This window comes from Cryptomeria japonica, chromosome 3 (assembly GCF_030272615.1).
Source record: "Cryptomeria japonica chromosome 3, Sugi_1.0, whole genome shotgun sequence".
Taxonomy (NCBI): domain Eukaryota; kingdom Viridiplantae; phylum Streptophyta; class Pinopsida; order Cupressales; family Cupressaceae; genus Cryptomeria; species Cryptomeria japonica.
In genome coordinates this window covers 775,564,479-775,579,527 of record NC_081407.1, presented here as the reverse complement: position 1 = coordinate 775,579,527, position 15,049 = coordinate 775,564,479, and the positions used below count along the sequence as shown (strand labels likewise).

General features: G+C 36.5%; 1 protein-coding gene across 2 annotated transcripts in view; it reads left to right on the top strand.

Moving 5' to 3' along the window:
- LOC131063332 (vacuolar protein sorting-associated protein 26A) overlaps positions 1 to 8,572 on the top strand; it is a 97,589-nt gene extending 89,017 nt beyond the window's left edge. For both annotated transcript variants that reach the window (XM_057997114.2, XM_057997115.2), the window contains exons 10-13: positions 6,338 to 6,382; positions 6,551 to 6,606; positions 6,694 to 6,869; positions 8,003 to 8,572. In XM_057997114.2, the coding sequence (XP_057853097.1) occupies positions 6,338 to 6,382; positions 6,551 to 6,606; positions 6,694 to 6,869; positions 8,003 to 8,175 (450 nt within the window). In that variant the 3' untranslated portion in view covers positions 8,176 to 8,572. The remainder of the gene's footprint in view (positions 1 to 6,337; positions 6,383 to 6,550; positions 6,607 to 6,693; positions 6,870 to 8,002) is intronic.
- The last annotated feature ends 6,477 nt before the right edge of the window (positions 8,573 to 15,049 follow it).

The following is a 15,049-nucleotide window of genomic DNA, read 5'->3' as shown; positions in this document are numbered from 1 at the left end:
AATTTGTGCCATGGCATCTTTGACGAATATTCTGCTCGAGGGAAATCAGAAGTTCAATGGTCAGAACTATAGCACGTGGAAGCAGCGGATGCTAACCATCTTTGAATATTGCGGTAGCGATCCGATGGTTCTGGGTACTACTCAGCGTCCGACTACAGCTGGTCTTGATCAGGTTGCATATGACCAACATAATCGGGAGGCAGTGATGCTTCTCAAATTATCCGTAGCTGATGATCAACTCCCTCAGATTCCATCCGGCAAAACAACTGCCGAGATATGGGTGCATCTCAAAACCCTACATGAGACTTCTGATAAAAGCATGGCCTTCTTTCTCAAGAACACTCTGTTTTCTATTGTCATGGATGAGCGGAAATCGCTCCAGGATCCCTTGAATAGGATTCAGGAAATCCATGATCAGTTGCTTGCCATTGGACGCACGATGGAGGAAGAGGACATTGTGGTAATCACCCTTAAAAGTTTACCCAAGTCCCACGCACATTTTATCGAAACTCTCAACATCACTTCTACTGGTGTTGATATGAAGTTCACAGATCTTTGCACACTTTTGCTTTAGCAAGATCGGTGGACACAACAGTTCGGTAGCAGTTCCAGCTCCACCTCCACAGAACAAGCCTTTGTTGCTAAATTTTCACTAGGATAAGGGCAAGTCTCATTCTCAACAGTCTTCTCAGCAGAAACCCTCTGCTCCTGCATCAGAAGGCTCCAAGAAAAAGAACATTCAATGCAACTACTGCCACAAGTATAGTCACATGAAGGTTAAATGTCGGAGGCGCTTAGCTGCCCAAGCTAAGCAATCTAGTTTGCAGCCCAAAGCAAACAGTGCAGAGCACACTGAGTAGATAGAATCTACCTTTTATGCCTTCATGGCTAAAAGACCCGCAAATCATGTCAAATCGTTTGCCTGGTATATTGATTCAGGTGCCTCTCGTCATTTCACCCACCGTAGAGATTGGTTCACTGACTACTAGCCATATTCAGATTCTGTTATATTTGGTGGCGGGGAAGAATACACGGTTGTCGGCTAAGGCAACATTTAGATTCAGTTTGCTAGGAGGAATCTCATTTTCCTCGATGTCTTCCATGTTCCAAGGATGGAACTCAATCTACTCTCAATCAGTCAGATGCTTCGACACTCTCCACGGTTGGATGTCACCTTCAGTTCACATCAGTGCACCATCACTGATCGGGAGACTTAGTCAGTTGTTGCAGTTGGTCTTGAGGATCATGGTCTTTTCAGACGTGCAGATTCTGGTGTTTCTCAAGATCTAGCTATGGCTGCTCGGTTGTCTTCTCTTAGTACACTTTGGCATCAGCGATATGGGCACTTAAATGTGCGCTATCTTGCTTAGCTTGCTCGGGACGCACTTGTCCTCAGATTGCCAGAGATTCAGACTCAGGAGCTTGGAGTTTTTGATACACCCTTCAAAAGTGGCGATTCATGGCGGGCTTCTTAGGTACTTCAGCTTGTTCATGTTGATATCTGCGGCCCTATGGCTACTCCTTCTGTTCTTGGGTCCAAGTATTTTCTGTTGTTTGTTGATGATTTCAGTAGAAAAATGTGGGTCTATTTTCTTGCAAAGAAATCAGAAGCGTTTATTGTATTTTAGAAGTTTAAACCTCTAGTTTAAAAAGAGTCTGGGAAATCTATTATTGCTCTTAGATCAGATAATGGGGGGGAATTTTGTTCTAATGAATTCTCTAGCTTCTGTGATATTCATGGCATTAAGCGCTAGTTAACCACACCCCACACACCCCAACAGAATAGTGTAGTTGAACGTCGGAACAGAACAATCACTGAGATGGCTAGATCCATGCTCAACCACAAACATGTTCCGAAGCAGTTTTGGGCAGAAGCAGTTAACACTTTAGTCTACCTTTTGGACCGGTCACCCACTGTGGCGGTCAAAGGCAAGACTCTGGAAGAGGCTTGGTCAGGTCGCAAGCCCAAAATTAGTCATCTGAAGGTTTTCGGCTCCCTTGCTTATATTTGGATCCCTGATGCTTCATGCACCAAGTTGGATGCCAAGAGCCATAAACTTATGCTTACTGGATACAGTAGTCTTCACAAAGCCTACCGCTTGATCGACATTGAGACATCTCGTCTCCTGTATAATCGTGATGTAGTCTTTGATGAGCAGCGCAGACCCTTCATGCCTGTCTCTCCTGTTCTTGATTCAACAAACCAGCCTATGAAGGCTCATGATTTGGGAGCTAGACTTCCATTCGGTCCATAGAGAGCTTTCACCAGTCTGAGAATCCAGGAGCTCCAGTTATCCCGGTGATTCCTGTACATACACCTCCGGCTTCTCCTGCAGGATCACCCAGATTTGTAGATGCTTCACCTGATTTTGATCCGGATTCTTCTAATGAGGAACCTGATCATAGAGCATCTCCTGATGCTAATGTTGGTCCTTCTCCTCTTTGGCCTAAATGGTGGGCCAAGACACTTGCTAATCTTTGGGATGATGAACTCATCTATGGGAGAACTGCTCGGAAAAAGAGCAAACCTGCAGGGACAGTTAATTTTGCTGTCATGGCCAACATTCACAGTGTGTTTGAACCTCAAACATACTCCGAGGCCAAAGGTATTCCAGAGTGGGAACAAGCTTATGCAATCTGAACACCAAAGGCTGTTGAAGAATTACATCGGGGAACTTTTTGATCTTCCACTAGGGAAGAAACCCATTGGCTGCAAATGGGTCTACAAAATCAAATACAAGTTTGAGGGTACTTTGGATAAGTACAAAGCTTGTTTAGTTGCAAAAGGCTTTTCTTAGCGTCAGGGCATTGATTATGAGGAGACCTTTGCTCCTACAACAAAGATGAGCACTATAAGATTAGTCTTAGCCATGGCAGCATAGTTTGGTTGGAAGGTCCATCAGATGGACATCAAGAGTGCTTTCCTGAATGGTGACCTACAAGAAGAGGTCTACATGACACAACCTCCAGGTTTTAAGGTTGCAGGTAAAGAACACTAGGTTCTCAAACTGGTGAAAGCTCTCTATGGTTTGAAGTAGGCCCCTAGGGCATGGTACATGAAAATTGATAAGTACCTCAGTGATCAAAGCTTCAAGAGGAATTCTTTAGACTCAAACTTGTACATCAAAACTACTGATAGTGATATCATCCTTCTGGTCATTTATGTGGATGATTTGATCATCACCGACAGTTCAACATCTTTGATTTAGGGAATCAAACAGAGTTTATGCCAGTCTTTTGACATGACTAACCTTGGGCTCATGCATTATTGCCTAGGTGTTGAGGTTTGGCAGCAACCTTCTGGTATATTCATTTCTCTGTCTAAATATGCTAGGGCTCTGTTAGACAAGTTTCGTATGCAGGATTGCAAGACTGCATCTACACCCATGGAGAAAGGTCTGAAGTTATCAGCCCAGTCTGATTCTCCTCCCGTTGATGATACTACATACAGGCAACTAGTAGGTAGTCTCATCTACCTCTCTGCTACTAGACTTGATATCAGCTTCGCAGTCTGCTACATTTCACACTTTATGACAGCTCCCAAGGCTGATCATTGGATAGCCACAAAGCGCGTGCTTCGCTATGTGAAGGGCACTATTGATTATGGAATTCTCTACTCTCGGAGTTCTAATCCTAGACTCCGTGGATTCACAGATTCAGATTGGGCCGGCTCTGTTGATGATAAAAAGTCAACTTCTGGATGTGTTTAGTTTGGGATCCGGTGTCGTCACATGGACCAGTAGGAAGCAGCAGGCTGTTTCTCTCTCCTCTACAGAGACCGAGTACAGAGGGGCAGTTAAGGCAGGCTGTGAAGCTGTCTGGCTTCGTTGGATGCTTGGGGATATGCAGATGTCACCAGCAGGACCGACCTCCTTGTTTGTTGATAACGATGGCATTATCAAGTTAGCACGGAGTCCAGTCTTCCATGAACGAACCAAGCATGTAGATGTTCATTGTCATTACATACAGCAGCTGGTTGAAGACAGTATCATAGACTTGCAGTATGTTCCTACAACGGATTAGACTGCAGACATTCTCACCAAGCCACTTGGTCCAGATAAGTTTGTCAAATTCAGAGGACAGCTTGGTGTAGTGGATAGATTAACCATTAAGGGAGGGTATTACGATAATAGATAGTTTCTATTTATTGTTAATGGTTGTCTACTGTAATATTTTGTAAATACTTAGTTAGTTGTTAGCTAGAATAGAATGTTTCTATTCTTCACGATCGTTTCCTAAGGAAACATCGTCTTTCTTCTTGTATATAAAGATCTATTGATCTTTGTTAATATCAAGCAAATATTTTACCAATTACTTTGTAATACGATTACCAAAGACGTAATTAAAATTAGAAGGGTTCAAGACCAGTGACTTCCTCAAATTGGAAGATATGAAAGGGAGAACATTTTGTTTGAGAAAGGCATCAGATCAGGAAATCAATTCAAGCATCATTCAAACATTAACTTGTCGATCCATCAAGTATTATCAATCAGCAAAAGCAATCGGCAATAATCTAGCTAATACATCAAGCAATCGGTTTTGAATTTTAGGAAGTGTATTGCAAATATGACAAAATCCCTTCCAATTTTATCAAAGGATAGGGATAAAAAACATTATTAATCTTTTATTGAGTTTGGATGAAAACCCAAATCTTGGTCAAGGTCTGAAGAACCTTTGATATTGCCACTACTGAGTTAGGAACGAAAACCTCTAATTAAATAGATTTGTAAGTATTTCCAAAGAATTCATGAAATGATTGATTTTTAGGATTGTGATATGATTTATTGATACGAATATAATGATAAATTGATCAACCTGGATTTATACTTGTAATAGTATTGTTTCAATCTGCACTTTTGACATCAATATGTGTATTATGCTTGAAATGAATCGCTTAATCACAACATTAGTAGTTGGCATGAAGACAAGCATATCGGTCTTAGTTTCTTGTCATCATATTGATTATAATTTGAAGGTTCACAGTTCAAGGCATATCAAAATCCTCAACATCTGCACTAGGCTTTGAATACTCATATCATTTGTAAAGATAATACAAAGAGCTTTCTGAACTTAGCAACACAATACTTACGAAGTCTTGTTTTGTTTTAGAATTTGGATGGGGACATCACAGACCAGCAGTCTAAGGGACCAAGCATCAAAACCTTAACAATTTTCCAGTTCTTTTTCAATGTCTACTTTGCTATTATGAATCTTGATCAAGAAGGCAACATTTTTGTGAAGCCTTGCTTCCTCAAATAGTTCATTTAGACGACCCACCTTCGAATTGTTTTTATACTATATACGAATATCTTCGTATGCAGCACATTCCATGATAAAATGCCATTCAGTTTCAACCATCCCTCTGTTGCAGAAAATACAGGTTCTTTCTTTCCTCTCTTCCTTGGGGACCATTCATCTGTCTAACATCTAAGATGGTGTGAACCGGTTCTCAGCCATTGAACCAAAAGTCTAGCCTTTCCCTTGATTGTGACCCTCAGATAATCTTTTTCACCATGTTCCCCCATGGGTTTGAACTCTTTGACGTAATGTGCTTTTTTTTGTGCCAATCTGTTTTGACCACATGGCAGTTATAAATTTTTCATTTTTTTTTAATCTCATCATTAGTGTTGGGACATGCAATTTAATGCCCCATTTACTCATGCGCTTCCTGTTCTGTTTCATCCAAGACTTCTTTCTAAGGTATAATTCTTCCTCAGCCACCATTTTTTCTTAAAAGGATTAAAACCTTTTTACACACGCTTCTAATGTAAACTATTGTGGGCAGTGTTGTTCTGGAATAACTGTTTAATATTTTTGGGTTTTTACTTTTCAAATCACACTGGAGGACCTATCATTTGGAAAACGATACAAGCCAATGCTTAAGGATATAATTCATGGGATGTATATATGTATTGTCATGACAGTTAAGGAGATAGTTTGCAAATTATTATGGTTATCAGCTTACAACAGCATCATAAATATTGTTTTGTTTAATTTTAGCAGATTTATACAATCCATAACTGTATCATTTAGCTGCTTCTGGATTTGATTGTGTGAATATTTTTGCATCAATATTTCGGATCATAGTGATCCGAAACATTGGTACAAAAAAATTCACACAATCAAATTCAGATGCAACTAAATGATATTGTTTTGTTTGTAAATACCAGTTGTACCTTCTGACACTTCATCATGTTCTGGCACAGTTATTGATGTTTAATGATGAACAAATGTGTACATTCCTATAGCTTGCAAATACATAAATAATTTTGTGGACAGCTTAATCATTTCTTTGGATCTGCAATATGTTATATATAACCATATGTTTCTGTTATAGGTGCGGAACTACACACCACTTCCACCTGTTAACAACAGCATCAAGGTTTGCTTATGTTGTCTCTGACATTTAAAAATTTAAATATTAGAACTTATTTTGAACTGACGTGGGTACAAAGATCTATGTGGGCCTTTCTCCCATGATTAATTTGTTGAATAAGCTAGGCAACTACATATTTGGGTAGGTTTCTTATGTGGTTTTCTGTTATTTCAGATGGAGGTTGGCATCGAGGATTGCCTACATATAGAATTTGAGTACAATAAAAGCAAGTGAGTTATATACTGTATGATACTTGCTTAGCACAATTAAGGTTCACACAAAGAAAATATTTCTAACTGATTAGTGAATTTACCCAGGTATCACCTGAAAGATGTTGTCATCGGCAAAATATATTTTCTTCTTGTCAGAATCAAGATCAAGAACATGGAGCTTGAGATTAGACGAAGAGAGTCTACAGGGTCAGGACCTAATACATATGTTGAAACAGAAACCCTAGCCAAATTTGAACTCATGGATGGTGCTCCTGTTAGAGGTATATTCCATTTTATGTAGAAGGTTGATATGATTGATATTCAAAATCAAATTGTTCCATCAACTTTTAGGGCAAGCCTGCATAAGCTAGTTTGTAATTGTCCTTTATTTTTATTTTATCTGGCATAAGCTAATTTGTAATTGTCCTTTATTATTATTTTATCTGGCATAAGCTAATTTGTAATTGTCCTTTATCTTGGAGGGATCCCTTCTATTGGGTCAAAGTCATAATGGCATGCTTTAGTACAAAGTAAAATAATCATTTGCTAGTAATGAAATATCAAAATCTCGAAGCAGCTGCCAATTCTTTCTTAGGTTAGATCTATAATCCCTAAAGTACATTGTATCTTCTCAACCCATTTAAGCTGGATAACCAAACAGGGTTTGGCGTGACATTTTTGTAATCAACCATTTGGTTTCTAGTGCAATCTTTTTCAGGGAGGGTCCTTCAAACTCTTTCAGCATTTTGCTAATTATAGCATGATTGATTTCCAATGGAGGAGCAACAAAAAGGAGTTGGGGTCACTACAGTACTTTGCTGATAGTTGCAGGATTGATTTCTAATGGAAGAGCCACACAAAAGATTAGTGGCTAGTGGCCCCAACACCATTGACTGTTTGTTTAGAAGAAGATTTGTGTGGTGAAGGTACATCAGAGAGGTGATGGGGATAGGCTCTTGCCCAGTCAATTGCTCTGTTATGGCAGAATGTAACAATGGAAAATGTCAGCCTAGACACCCTAGCATCAGGCTAACCCTTGCTTGTAATTGTCTATGGTTGACCCTAAACAGCATCTTAGTTACTTGTGCATCTGTTATTGATTACTCTTTTTTTGCATGAAAACATATTCTGTTATCATGTACTGGAAAGCTAAGCAAAAGTTAACGTAGGTTTCAGGGGTTTTTATTTATGCTGATTAGAAATATGCTTAGATGTTTTCTACTTACTGTTTGTGCATTCTGTTTTTCACTTTTTCATAATTGCTGCACATTCCAAGTGCAGTGCTATGAAAGTTGAAACATCTCTGGTATTTTGCATGTAACATTAAAATTAACTGCACATATAAGACAAGATGCACTGACACGAATGGAACATGATGAATCTATAAACTAAAAGCTTTTTTTCCTTTCTTCAGGGGAATCAATTCCTATCAGATTATTCTTAAGCCCTTATGAGCTGACACCAACTTACCGTAACATTAACAACAAATTCAGTGTCAAATACTACTTGAATCTGGTTCTGGTAGATGAGGAAGACAGGAGATACTTCAAGCAACAGGAAATCACAATGTATCGTTTGCTTGAATAGTTTTCGCGATGAAATCAGACCATGCTTTAACAAAGTCATCATGTATCAGTGAGATTAAAGCGGTGGTGTTGGCTGTTAATAAATCTTGAATTTAAATTCTGAGTTCCCATTGCGGCTGGTTTTAAACAATATGGGAAGTGGTAGTTTTTGTTTTGGCTTGTTGGGAGTAAACATTTATTATAAGATTTTTTTGTGGTATAGATATTAGGTGGTGAATTGATTAAGAAGCTCTTGTACAGTTTTTCTAAGGGACCTGTTGAAGACTGAATCTTTATTTAACTTTGTCTGAATGTTTGTATCGATGCTAACATTTGGTTGGCTGACAATAAGTTCCTTTTTCCCATCAATTGTTGTAGTACAGGGATGTGAAATCTGCTTATTTTCATCTTCTATTTTACTTAGGCAGTCAAATATATATTTATTCTATGGTACGTTAAAATTAAAACAGTCCATTGGACTGATTTGTTTTGTCCTAAATTCTCTTTTTATATTGAAAACGAAGGTTATGATCTATATTACAATGTGATCAAATTTATTACCTTTATTATTTTAAAACTGCTACCATATTAAAATTCTTACCATGGGTTTTGTGATCTTGGAAAATTATGTTTAGAGAATACAAAGTAGAGCAATTCGAAATAAAATGGAGGGAATGCCTTTTGTATAAGAAGTCGTTTGGCATGAATTGTGGTGTAATTTTATTTGAAAGTACTGTTGTTACTGGATATGTGGGGGTATGGTATGGGAACACAACTGCAAACTATTAAGAATACGGTGGTAGCATTCTATTAAGAAGACATACTGGAAGTGTAAATGAAATTTAATTATTTGGGTTTAAAACTGAAAAAAATTAAGCAAGCTTTGTAAAATTAGGATAAATAAATTGTTATTTTTATTTCGTGCCAGAATATAATGCATAAAGATAGAAGCGAACAGTACGTAAAAAGTTGTTTGTTCAATGTTGCCACCAAATTGTGAACTTTGGACTGAGCGAAATTCTAAATAGATCTCAAATTTTCAATCAATTACAATTTTTGTTGATTGCAGAGTTTGAATATTTGATTTTCAATTGTCCAGTGTACAAACTTCTGAATTCGGGAAATAAAAATGAAAGAAATTGCAAAAATGAAAGTATTTATTGGTAAAAGGTTTTTTGTAAACCTAGGAATAACTTGCAAGTTGTTCAATAGCTCGTGTTTAACAAAGATATTTTTTTATAAACATGCGGGTGTTCAACGGTTTGCCCATGAGTTCATTAAAGAATTGTGGGTTTTTCAAAGTGCCAGTTGGTTATTGATCACGAGTTTTCAACCGTTTTTGGTTAATATGAACGACACTAATATAATCAGATATAACTGAGTTTTTGCCAGTTTTGGTTAACACGAGTAAGACTATTAAATAGAAACATAATATTCCTGTAATCAATGGTTTTGGTTGCAATTGTCGCAACATTTCAAATTATATTTTATGATGGATCATATGACAGTTTACAAATAAATGCTCGCTTAGAGGAAGGAAAATATTGTAAAAATGTATGGTAAAAGGGTTATAAAAGGGTGATATTAGGTATTATAATTTAAAACAGGGTTAAATTTTGAGTCAATTAAATTTTTGCTTAAAAGGTTTCAAAAATTTCTGAGCTCAAGAATATACTAGCTTTAAAGACAAGTAGAAATTGTAGACACCTAAAAATGTCTCATTAATTTTACATTAATTATTCATTTATTTAATTAAGTAATTATTTAAATATTTGATTAAATTAAATATTTTTTCAAATCATCACATCCAACATTTCTAATTATCAATTTTCTATCATTTCATCATTCTAATTAACTAACCCTATCTCAATTGTTAATAAAATATCAAATATTTAATTAATTGCGACTTTTTCCCTAGTTAAATAATTTTATTATTTAATTAATTCAATTTCTTAAGTTTAAATAATTTCATTATTTAAATTAATTAATTAATTCTTTTAAATCCCCAAATTTAAAATTTCAATTAATTTCATCTAATTTCACATTTCATCAAATCTGAATTTCAATTAATTTCATGTGCATTTCAGCATTCGAAATTCAAATTCAAATTGAAAATGAAAATCAAATTCAATTTCAAAATTTTACAACACATGCTAAAATTAGAACTGATTGATCAAATTAGTTATTTAATCAGTTAACTCAATTAACTCATCAATCATTCTTTTTAACTCGATCACCTTTTTTGACTAATCCATCAATTCAGTCATCTCCTTAGTCAATTCAATCTACTGATCAATCATTTGAGTTTACTAGCCAATCTATTTAGTTCACTCTCTAATCTTTTTAGTTAACAAATCAATCAACTCCGTTAACTGATCAATCTAAATAAGTTATTTATCAATCAACATTTGAGTTTTATTTCTCACCCCCTTTGTGTTGAAAATTTATAAATTCAACCTCATTTTCTCAATTCAAGCTAGAATCATAGTCTTCAAAATTGTTGTCCATCTTGTGCAAGAAATCAAGTGCAATACTTGAGAGTCACCTACACTAACAACAATGGAGAAGAGCAATGGAAGCCTTGCCATGTCAATTGAGGGAGTTTTAGATAGATCTTCTTTTCATTTCAATTGATTTTGCATTATTCCATTGTAATTTAGGAGTAATATTAATTAGATTAGAGTTGTGATTCGCTATTTGATATCTCATTATTCAATTTACACTTATTTTACCCTTGAATATATTTGGTGAACCTGACCTGAAAACATGCTAACTTCAATTGTCTGTTCAAATTGATTTTGCAGATCCGTACTCAAAAGGAGATCCTGATACTGCAATTATTTATGCAAAAATTCGCATTTGACAACATCACATCGCAATTGATAGCATATTACATCGTAATTGATCAGTTCCTATACCACAATTGCACAAACAGTTCACAATTGCCTTAGGAATTTGCAAAATTAACTTTCTTATGTCATTTTGTCATTATTTAGTCTAGCGCACCTGACCCAAAAATTTCATTAAATTTTGGAAATTTCAATTTCTGCATATAAAATGTATCTAATTCAATGGCAGGAAAGGTAAGATTCTGAAATTTAGGTGCAAGAAACACAAAACAACATAGGAGACAACAAAGGATGTATCAAAGGCTCTTAAAGGCAGAAAGGGAGCTTCATGAAATCAAAGAAAAAGAGGAGATTGCTCAATATCACATAAATATCCACCTTTTCTTAGCCAAGTACACATTTTACGATGACATTGATGTGATGGTTCGAGTGGTGTGGGATAATATCATTGCAGAATAATCCTTCTATCTTCTATCTTTTTCTGCTATTTCTTAGAATTCAGTTTTTAAATTTTTTTTTTTAAAACTCATGAGCAATTGATTTTATATCAATTCGCAATTGATCAATCATCACATTGCAATTGCTTAAACATTAATTCACAGTTGATGGTATATTAATTAACAATTGATCTGACATCAATTCGTATTTGCTCAGTAGGTAAGTTGCAATTGTTAGATTAGATTTTTCTCATTTTGTTTTAGTTCAGATGTGGTTTTTATCAAAATTTCTTGCTATTTGTAAAAAGACAGAGCTCTGAAATTCAAAAATTAGGTTGGATAGCTCACCATGTGCTTACTAGCATCATTTTCTGTAGGGATAACTTAGAAACACTTTAGTTTGGTGCTAATAACATAAACCACAAACAAACTTGTCTTCTTTTTCACATTTGCGATGAAAGTTGAAATTGAACCTCGTGCTTTTTTGGAGTAACATCTCCAACTAGATTAGAAGATCATTGTGATAAAAGGTTAAAAAGAACCCTTGTTTTTCGTGTCTTCGAAGGGATAGGTATTATGCTCTCCCTTTCAATGGGTGATCAAAAAGCCACTCTCTTCTTTCATGCTTTCATTTATTTCTTGCAATTAAATCCTTTAGAAGGCCTGGTCTCCCGAGTTGCCCTTAGAGAACCATTAAGGCCGGTGAGAGGGAAACGACCTAAGTGGCAACAACTAAAGCCAAGTAATCCAAGCCACTATAAATAAATGCGCATGTGATGAAAATCATATGTGACGAGTGTTACATGCTATCACAACAACGTTATGCCTCCCTCAGTGCCTATACAGTACGTTAAAATCTGTAGAACGTAACCTCTACATACTAGGAGACCTCCCTCAACAAAGTGTAAAACGTTGTTGATTGTGACCACTCAAATGAAACCTTGTCTAAACACCATAGAAATTAGAAGCCCAACCGAGTTAGTAACCAGGCAGGGCTGTTTGAGCTGACGAAGTATCAAGATGTGGGCTATGGTAATACTTGTGACCTTTTGACCATAGGAGAGTCTGTTTGATGTGATATTGGATTGCCCCAAATATTTCGAAAACAAAATGAGATCTTGAGAAGGATCCCAACATTCATGGGAATTTCCTTAAACAAGTGTTCTTTTCATGGTTTTGTTCTTTTGGTGTGACTGTTGTGTCCTTTGCTACAATTCGTCAAATTCAAACATTGTAGGAAACAAATCAAAACCTCAACAAAGTCAAGTTTCAGTGTTCAACAAGATCAATCAAAACCTTAACAAAGTTTTAGTGTTCAACAAGATCAAACAAACCTCAACAAAGTTAAGTGTCAACATCAACATCAATGTCAGATCCAAACCTTTGCACAAACTCAAAGATGATATACATGTTACTTTCAAGTGATCTTAGATCCTAGGCATTCAATTCATGTAGAAGTCCTATTAGAATCATCACACAAAGTCCTTGCACAAGTCATTTCAAGTTTCCATTCACTCATTTAAAATTTAGTGTTGCATTAGAGTATAGGAACCATACCTAAGTCCATGGGTATTAGAGGAGACGACGAATTTCCATTCGAACAACCCAATCTTGGGCCAAACAATGACTGATTAGCAATAATTGATGGTTTGGATAACGTCGCTTGAGAAGTAAGAGTCAATCATGCCGAATATGACATAGTTGAGGTCGTCATAGAGGATGAAATCCAGAAGTTTGTTCGTCTCGATGAGAAACTAAGCAAAACGATACAAAGAGCAGCTTAGAAAGAAGCCATTAGACAATTGGTAAAAAGATCATAGCAACATTTCTAAATCCTTGTCAATATTCTTCAAAAAATCAATGTGTTAATCATTCCTAGGGTCTGCATAGTTTGCATTGTAGTCTTCAACGTATGGGTCTAAAAGGAAACGATAAATTCCCATTTGAGCCCCCTGACCTTGGGCCAAACAACGTTCAATTAAAAATAATTGACGATTTAAATATCCTTGCTGAGGAATTGATAGTTGATCAAGACCAATACTACATAGTCCAAGTTGTCATAGATGATGAAGTTCGGAAGTCAGTACAAATAGACATAGACCTCGAAAATCAAATCAAAGAAGAGGCAGAATTAGAAGCTTTTGGACAATACGCTAAAAACCTTGTGTTCAAATTTTGGAATCCTCGAGAGCAAGTCATCATTCATAGATTGCATCGTTTGCACTTTAGTCTTTTGGAAGTCATAGAAGCATACTTAGCTGCATTTAATTGAGTCTTGCATCTACATCTTATAGAATCAAGATCACTTTGGAACAACATTCATGCCATTAACACGTGCTCAAAAGGCAAAATTCCAGATGGATCCTAACAATGACCCTTTGGTTAACCCCACATGGAATATGGATCTATCCAAACAACAACAAACACAAGGTTGGAGACCCACAACATTATTGATAAACACAAATATGGTGCCTTCCATTGATGAAATACAACATAATTTGTCAAAAGAAGAATTGGAAGCAACCCAACCAGATCATGCGATGCTCATGATTCTCAATGCTCTCATCAATAATGATAGAGACAAATATCTTGCTCTCTTAGTCCAAAATGGGGCCAAGTTACCTCCAGGGGTAGACATTTCAGCAATATTACTGCAAGGTGTGACATTGAATCAAAATGTACCTCAAATGCCTATTGCAACACAAACTCAAGCAACAATTGCTACATCAACACAAGGTATATCTCAAAGCACCCATACAACTACAACCTCAACATAGTCAACAATGACATCATGAAGTACCAATGTTACATCTCTGACAACACCCAGCGTGACAATGCAAGCTACAATGGTTCACAACGCTACTTTGGCAAATATAACTCAACCCCCAGTTTCAGTTGGTTCCACCTACAATAGCCAGAATGTGAATCAAGGGACAACTAGCTCAACTCAGCCAAATGTCAGTCCATAATTTGCATACTTTACACCACCTAATGGAACTTATGGTACACAATTACATGGCCAGTCTACATTTCAACAAGCTCAAAGGTACTCCAATACTATCCCGTTTGTGGGAAACACTCATCAAGTCAATACACCATTGACCCAAACAGAGATCCCGACTCAATAAATAGAGAAACTTCAAAAGCAAATGACCAGTATTCAAGTAGTTAATGATAAAAAGAGCTACACAATAGAGGATCTCCGTCCGTATCCTTTTGACAGGAAGTTATACATGCCACCATTTCCCCCACATTTTGAAACTCCAAAGTTCGAGAAGTATAAAGGGAAAGGTGATCCTTGAGATCATGCCAGATAATTCTTCATGAAATGTATTGAAGTAGCCCACAATGATACATACTTAATGAGGCTATTTTCCAAAAGTATTAGAGGGACAACATTGGAATGGTTTTCACACCTTCCACCCAAAATTACTTCATGGGGAGAATTGGCTGATTTATTCATATCCAACTTTGCATTCAACATAGATAATCCGATTACCTTAATGGATCTATGTGCAACAAAAAAAGAAGAAGGTGAAACTTTCGCCACGTTCTTGCAAAGATGGAGGGGCCTATATCACAGTTTTCTTAGTAACATCCCTGAAGCTGA